Below are 8,406 nucleotides of genomic sequence, written 5' to 3'. Positions count from 1 at the left end.
AAGCTCTAGGTAACCCTAATGTTAAAATGTATTCAACAATACTTCTTAAATGTAATAGTGTTAAGAGAAGCTCTAGGTAACCCTAATGTTAAAATGTATTCAACAATACTTCTTAAATGTAATAGTGTTAAGAGAAGCTCTAGGTAACCCTAATGTTACAATGTATTCAACAATACTTTTAAATGTAATAGTGTTAAAAGAAAGGTGAAGGAGGTTAGCAGTAGCAGTTTCAGTCAGTTTACATAACTGTGAAGGAGGTTAACAGTAACAGTTTCAGTCAGTTCACATAGCTGTGAAGGAAGTTAACAATAACAATGTTTGATTATATACATTATTTAGAGTTACTGAGGAGGTTAACAGTAGCAGTTTCAGTTAGTTTACATAGCTGTGAAAGAGGTTAACAATAACAATGTTTGATTATATACATTATGTAGAGTTACTGAGGAGGTTAACAGTAGCAGTTTCAGTTAGTTTACATAGCTGTGAAAGAGGTTAACAATAACAATGTTTCATTATATACATTATGTAGAGTTACTGAGGAGGTTAACAGTAGCAGTTTCAGTCAGTTTACATAACTGTGAAGGAGGTTAACAATAACAATGTTTGATTATATACATTATGTAGAGTTACTGAGGAGGTTAACAATAACAATGTTTGATTATATACATTATGTAGAGTTACTGAGGAGGTTAACAGTAGCAGTTTGAGTCAGTTTACATAACTGTGAAGGAGGTTAACAATAACAATGTTTGATTATATACATTATTTAGAGTTACTGGGGAGGTTAACAGTAGCAGTTTCAGTTAGTTTACATAACTGTGAAGGAGGTTAACAATAACAATGTTTGATTATATACATTATGTAGAGTTACTGAGGAGGTTAACAGTAGCAGTTTCAGTCAGTTTACATAACTGTGAAGGAGGTTAACAATAACAATGTTTGATTATATACATTATGTAGAGTTACTGAGGAGGTTAACAGTAGCAGTTTGAGTCAGTTTCTAAAGGATACTATCAAGGAAGAAATGTTATCAACTTTTGGCAACGAGCTTGAGTCATTAAAGTTTGCTGTTCGTTCTTCAGCCGTTGGTGAGCTTATTTCTGCTTTCTTTCACTGATACAGAAAGAATTAGTATTGTAATAAACTTATGATAAATTTGATGTAAGTGTGCAAGCAGTTATAACATTTGTTGTATGTAAATGAGTGTACGATTTATGTGTTTTTACTTTACAACATTAAATTTTTAAATACGTTGTTTTAAACTCATAATGTGTGTAAAAACATCACACAGGAATTACTCATATTTGAAATCTTTTCTTAGGTAAACAATAGGATTTAGAGTGTTTGGTTTGTTTTGAATTTCACACAAACCTACTCGAGGGCTATCTACTCTAGCCGTCCATAATATAGTAGTGATAGACTAGAGGGAAAGCAGCTAGTCAACACCACCCACCGTCAACTCTGGGGTTTCTCTTTTACCAATGAATAGCTGGATTGTCCGTCACATTATATTGTTCCCATGGCTGAGAGGGCAAGAATGTTTGGTCACGGGGATTCAAACTCGAAACCTGCAGATTGAGAGCCAAATACCCTAACCATCAGGCCATGCCAGACCTAGGATTTAGTTGTAAACCACATTTAAAGTAGAAATTCCACTTTAAAGTAGAAATCGAGATGTAGTTAACAATCTCTGATGTGGCCATGATGGGAACTATATTGGGGAAACGGGAAAACAGTGCACAAATAAACACATATAAAAGTTGTTTGTTGAATTCCATTACTTGATATGCCACAGAATAAGCTGAATTACAAATGTTGTTTCACAAAATCAATGACAAGACCAGACATCATATTTAAGAAGATGAAAAGTTCTCCAGACACTGGAATGAATGAGGTTTGGAAATGACATGATACTCGTTTAGTTGGTCTTGATATAAGTGCCATATGTATAGACAATATATGTATATCTTACAGATTGTATGCACTCCTGTTTGATTAATATGTTTCTGTAAATTTATCTCAAACATTGTAACATTAGAATTACCAAGAATTTCTCTTAACACTAATGCATTTAAACATTTAAAAGTATTGTTGAATACATTGTAACATTAGGGTTACCTAGAGCTTCTCTTAACACTATTACATTTAAAAGTATTGTTGAATACATTGTAACATTAGGGTTACCTAGAGTTTCTCTTAACACTATTACATTTAAAAGTATTGTTGAATACATTGTAACATTAGGGTTACCTAGAGCTTCTCTTAACGCTATTACATTTAAAAGTATTGTTGAATACATTGTAACATTAGGGTTAACTAGAGTTTCTTTTAACACTATTACATTTAAAAGTATTGTTGAATACATTGTAACATTAGGGTTAACTAGAGGTTATGTAAACTGACTGAAACTGCTACTGTTAACCTCCTTCACAGTTATGTAAACTGACTGAAACTGCTACTGTTAACCTCCTTCACAGTTATGTAAACTGACTGAAACTGCTACTGTTAACCTCCTTCACAGTTATGTAAACTGACTGAAACTGTGAGAGGGTTAATCATTAATCGTGGTTAAACTAGCCGTGTAGTTTCATGTCAAAGTTAATCATTAACAGTGGTTAAACTAGATGTGTGGTTCTGTGTTAAAGTTAATCATTAACAGTGGTTACTTTTTGATTTACTATTTCTACTGATTTCTAAGTATATGAAAAATGTAACTCAAATTATATCCGACATTTCCAAAAAGTTTTCTTTGATTTTCAACTTTTTCTATTAAGATTAGAAATTTAAAACAATTATTTTGCATATTTCAGTTGCTTTATAAAAGTTTCTAACAGTAAAAAGGAAACAAAGTGAACTATGTTTGAGAAGTAGAACCAAACGTTCTACATTGAGAGCAAGCTGCTTCTCTTTGTACCTTTCAATACCAAAATTTAGATTTCAAAATCAACTTTGTGTGCCTTGACATAATTTTGCTTACGTGAAAATTTACTTATAGCTTGCGTGCCTCAAATACTTGTATTTGTACAACAGTTTTTTTTCTAACAGTTTCTCCACTCATGGGTACATAATGACATCTGCCGAACATTTGTTACCTGCCGATGCTAGTACCCTCTCCAGTTTTTCTCTTGAAAACAACAAGACAACTACTTTCGCTGGTGGTAAGCCACAAATGATACTCAATATAGTAGTAAAGCATTAATGAGAGGTTCAATGTCTTGTGGTGTATGAATCTTAAAACCTAAAGTTTTTAGCGATTTGGAGTCCCGAGTGACTTCATTTATGTGCTTTGTATTGTAGTTCCTCAGATCTTTAAGACATCAGATTTTGAAAACACTTGTTCAAAGAAAGTAATAACTTGAGTTTTTGTTTGAGTTATATTTTTGGGATTTCCAGGTAATAAAGAGTACAAGGTGAAGATCAGAAACTTAGGTCAAAAGTTCAATATCTTTAGTGGAGTAGATGGAAAATGGGAGGTTACTATCCACTTCATAAACTTGGAAGTTAATGGAGAATCGGGCTGGGGTTTTGTTCTTCTCCATAACAAGTATGTTTACTGTAAATTCAATAACAGAGTGTTTTAACATTAGAAAGTCATATAAAAACTTTGTTATTTGTTATTGACACATATGGTATTTAAACCAGGACTTTGCATACAATCTTGGTCACTTTTGAAAAAGTTCAAAGTTAAACAAAGGCAGACTCATTGTTTTCTGCTGTTAAAACAAGTTCCACATTTCAGATTAATCAGTACGATTTCCACTGTTTTATCAGTTTTATTTCTTTGTAATAGGAATTTGAAGGTTTTGTTCAACATAATAAATTTTATCCGTATTATCTATACAGTCCATTTTGAAATGAACATTAAACTGTTTTCTGGTTGTTTCTAAACAGGACTGAAAGAATGTTAAAACCACTGGACGTCCCACTTGAATTCCCTCTTGTAGACAAAGGTATAAAATGTTTACTGTACTTAGTAATGATATAAGTCGTCAAAAGCTATATTTACTGAATGTTGTGAATGTTTTAATACTGAGAGCTATTGGAGTAGCATGTCAATGCAAACAGGAATCATGTCATGAGAGAAGAAATGTTTAACATTTATTTGTTTAACAGCACATTCCCTACTATTTGGTATCCATTGTCAGGATGTGTGTACTTACATCTGGTGGATTATGTCACAGCCGTTTCTGAATAAGAATATGCGTACAGAGAGAGAGAGAGATAGAATGTACAGGAAATATTCAATGTTTACTATGGTAATAGATAAAGTAAGACATCAGGGTATTTAGAACAGCAATGGCTTTAAAAACTACAGAACATTTGCAAAATGAAGACTATGGTTATGAAAGAGAACCCTCTGACCCCTTTTAATGAATGTATTTGTCTCTTGCTACTTTTTGCATTATAATAAAGAAGGATTTGAAGTTGAAAAAGGGACACAAACCAAAAGTTCACAAGCTTCCAGCCACACTTCAAAACCAATGATTGTTTTCAAGAGAAAGATACCAAAAAAATTAGAATCACAACAATCCCAATTGATCATGTACTTGATAAGTTTCTTCTGCAGTTCAAACGGACTTTTGTGCCTTTAGTCTGCATAAATTTGATTTTGGGAATTAATATCCATGTGCAGTGGAGGGTGCGTGGAGTGTTTAACAAAATCTGACTCTACTTTATTTCACAGAAATTTGTTACAATGAAAATTGTGATGTTGGGTCCATAATCACAAACATCAGTCTGAGCAAAATCAATGGTGGAAGAGGTAATTTTAATTGAATCACAGAACCTGGAGCATCATTCTTGTAACTTGTGATTAATAGTTGTATTACATTTTTCAACAGTTAAATATTTGTGACTAACAAGAACTTAAGCTTGTCATAAGACCAACGGGACTTGTAGTACTTCAGTAGCTTAAGCTTGTCATAAGACCAAGGGGACTTGTAGACTTCAGTAACTTAAGCTTGTCATAAGACCAAGGGGACTTATAGAACTTCAGTAACTTAAGCTTGTCATAAGACGAAGGGGACTTGTAGTACTTCAGTAACTTAAGCTTGTCATAAGACCAAGGGGACTTATAGAACTTCAGTAACTTAAGCTTGTCATAAGACCAAGGGGACTTGTAGAACTTCAGTAACTTAAGCTTGTCATAAGACCAAGGGGACTTGTAGAACTTCAGTAACTTAAGCTTGTCATAAGACCAAGGGGACTTGTAGGACTTCAGTAACTTAAGCTTGTCATAAGACCAAGGGGAGTTGTAGGATTTCAGTAACTTAAGCTTGTCATAAGACGAAGGGGACTTGTAGAACTTCAGTAACTTAAGCTTGTCATAAGACCAAGGGGACTTGTAGGACTTCAGTAACTTAAGCTTGTCATAAGACGAAGGGGACTTGTAGGACTTCAGTAACTTAAGTTGCAAAATGTTTAGATATTGAATAAAATAAAATAAATTAAATCTCCCATATTGGTGGTAAGTTTAGAGATTAAAAGTGTTAAAATCTGAAGTTTAATTCCCTGCAGTAGACACAGCATATAGTTCAATGTGGCTATACCCTAAAACAAACAGACAGATACCCCTTTTTTATTTTAATTGGGAATGAAAAAAGTTCACTATAAAATCCTACTATTTGTACTAGTTTGATGTAGCAGTTTATTTAGTTAACTCTTTAAAAGTGTTTTTAATTTCTGTAGGGCTTATTTGAAGGTTAATTATTGAGGAATATTCCAGTAAACTATGAGTTTTTTTTTTTGTTCTCGTATGAAGAGAGTGAAGTTAGCATCCACAGTCCGTTGGTCGTGAGCTTGAAAAACCCTCTTTGTTGCAATTCTAAACTGGTTGGGGGAAAAGGAATGTCTTTAGCTCTGCTGACAAAATTAAGCAAGAAATCTGAGAAGGTGAGCTGCTTGTCATTGAAATTAATTCATAGTAAAATACAGTTGTATGTGTGTGTGTTGTCTTACTTACTTAAACTAATAGATTGTTAAACTTGGAATTCATACATGGTCAGAGAACTGAGAGGTCTCAGAGTTAGGAACGTAGAAATATAGTCTTACTGATTTTTGATAATTAATGAAAACGTTTGTAATTCTTATTAAAAGTAATAAATAAAAAATATCATAACCTAATAATTTATACAAATCTATGTGATGGGCATATTATTAGGTTCTAGGTATATGCTGTGTTTACTATCACACACATATATATGTTAGTTTTGTTACTGGTGTAAGGAAACAATGTAACAGATGAAGAAAGAGCCTATCTTATGTTAAGTCTATGTGATGGTATACTATTAGATTCTAGGTATATGCTGTGTTTACTATCACACAGTTTTGTTACTGGTGTAAGGAAACAGTGTAACAGATGAAGAAAGAGCCTATCTTATGTTAAGTCTATGTGATGGGCATACTATTAGATTCTAGGTATATGCTGTGTTTACTATCACACACATATATATGTTAGTTTTGTTACTGGTGTAAGGAAACAATGTAACAGATGAAGAAAGAGCCTATCTTATGTTAAGTCTATGTGATGGGCATACTATTAGATTCTAGGTATATGCTGTGTTTACTATCACACAGTTTTGTTACTGGTGTAAGGAAACAGTGTAACAGATGAAGAAAGAGCCTATCTTATGTTAAGTCCACGTAAAATTGGCTCATTAAGCATCACATTTCATAACAATGTAGAAACATTATAATAGTAAGTCAGTATATATTTTGTCTCATGAAATAGTAATTATTGTTTTATTTTTTTTACCTTCAGTTCAGTGTTCCCAACGGTGTAGTTGTTACTGTTGTTGAAATAGTAAGTGTTGTTTTTACCTTCAGTTCAGTGTTCCCAACGGTGTAGTTGTTACTGTTGTTGAAATAGTAAGTGTTGTTTTATTTTTTTTTACCTTCAGTTCAGTGTTCCCAACGGCGTAGTTGTTACTGTTGTTGAAATAGTAAGTGTTGTTTTATTTTTTTACCTTCAGTTCAGTGTTCCCAACGGCGTAGTTGTTACTGTTGCTGCTTATCAAAGTCATCTTGTGAGGCATGTTGAATTGCAGAGGGCTATTGAGAACCTGTTGAGAACAAATAGGTACTGTTTCAAGTCAGTCTTCTTTCTCAGCTCAAATCATTCATTCACTAACTATGACAAGTCTTGTTATACATTTAAATTTGTAATTGTTTAATGAAGTAATATAGTTAAAGTAATTTTTTTTCTTGTAGTCCCAGTTTTTATGAAGTAATAACAACAACAACAAAGCTGTTTTCATCAGCTAATTTCTGTCACTTGCTTTTTTTCAGTGGAAAGACACAAGGAAGTTTAGAAAATGAATGTGTAAGGTAAGTGTGCAGAAGCAATAAACATCAAAATAGTGAAACATGGATATGGTTAGCATTATATGTTAGTCCTTGTGTTTCAATCACATACTTTATTACCCGTTTTGACTGTTACTATTGATTTCAATTTAGATATATCCATTTTTTTATCAAGTGTTAATTTGTTTTACTCTGTTACACTGTGTATTAAACAAATTTCATGAGACTTTGTGTTAAACCTGTGGTTTAGACATTAAACATTCTGCCTGTGATTTAGACATTAAACTTTCTACCTGTGGTTTACACATTAAACTTTCTACCTGTGGTTTACACATTAAATTGACTACCTGTAGTTTAGACATTAAACTTTCTACCTGTGGTTTACACATTAAACTTTCCACCTGTGCATTTAGACATGAAATTCACTACCTGTGGTTTACACATTAAATTGACTACCTGTAGTTTAGACATTAAACTTTCTACCTGTGGTTTACACATGAAATTCACTACCTGTGGTTTACACATTAAACTTTCCACCTGTGGATTTAGACATGAAATTCACTACCTGTGGTTTACACATTAAACTTTCCACCTGTGATTTAGAAATGAAATTGCTAATCTGTGCTTTAGATGCAAATAATTCATGTATAACCCAACAACTGTTTTATTCTATACAGCAAATGTTTGACTATACTCATAATTACTTGTGTGTAAAAAATATGATGTATTTACAACAATGTAGAATGTTTCATAAATAAACATGTTAATTCATGTGTATAAATTTGTGTCTTACATAACTGTGAAGGAGGTTAACAGTATCAGTTTCAGTCAGTTTACATAACTGTGAAGGAGGTTAACAGTAGCAAACTCAAACATCGAATTTAACCACAGTTAGTGATTAACTTTAACACAGAACCACACATCTAGTTTAACCACGGTTAATGATTAACCCTAACACAAACTCAAACATCGAATTTAACCACAGTTAGTGATTAACTTTAACACAGAACCACACATCTAGTTTAACCACGGTTAATGATTAACCCTAACACAGAACCACACATCTAGTTTAACCACGGTTAATGATTAACTTTAACACAAACT

At 32.8% G+C, this 8,406-nt stretch overlaps 1 protein-coding gene and 1 long non-coding RNA gene across 3 annotated transcripts in view; one reads left to right on the top strand and one right to left on the bottom strand.

The window, feature by feature from the left end:
• Positions 1-8,152, top strand: part of LOC106473891 — a 26,358-nt gene extending 18,206 nt beyond the window's left edge. Inside the window, exons 9-15 of the mRNA XM_022402285.1 lie at positions 3,046-3,158; positions 3,394-3,544; positions 3,892-3,950; positions 5,762-5,892; positions 6,972-7,078; positions 7,288-7,333; positions 8,106-8,152. Of these exons, the coding sequence (XP_022257993.1) occupies positions 3,046-3,158; positions 3,394-3,544; positions 3,892-3,950; positions 5,762-5,892; positions 6,972-7,078; positions 7,288-7,330 (604 nt within the window). The 3' untranslated portion in view covers positions 7,331-7,333; positions 8,106-8,152. The remainder of the gene's footprint in view (positions 1-3,045; positions 3,159-3,393; positions 3,545-3,891; positions 3,951-5,761; positions 5,893-6,971; positions 7,079-7,287; positions 7,334-8,105) is intronic.
• LOC111089553 overlaps positions 1-8,406 on the bottom strand; it is a 24,628-nt gene that overhangs the window by 11,234 nt on the left and 4,988 nt on the right. The window contains exon 3 of one of the 2 annotated variants that reach the window (XR_002613798.1): positions 6,966-7,061. The exons of the other annotated variant lie outside the window; for it this stretch is intronic. This is a non-coding gene — a long non-coding RNA (uncharacterized LOC111089553). The remainder of the gene's footprint in view (positions 1-6,965; positions 7,062-8,406) is intronic. 2 annotated transcript variants of the gene reach the window in all.

This window comes from Limulus polyphemus, unplaced genomic scaffold (genome assembly GCF_000517525.1).
Source record: "Limulus polyphemus unplaced genomic scaffold, Limulus_polyphemus-2.1.2 Scaffold6597, whole genome shotgun sequence".
In the NCBI taxonomy this organism is placed as follows: domain Eukaryota; kingdom Metazoa; phylum Arthropoda; class Merostomata; order Xiphosura; family Limulidae; genus Limulus; species Limulus polyphemus.
Note: the sequence above shows the minus strand (reverse complement) of the source record. Positions and strands in the feature narration are given on the sequence as shown.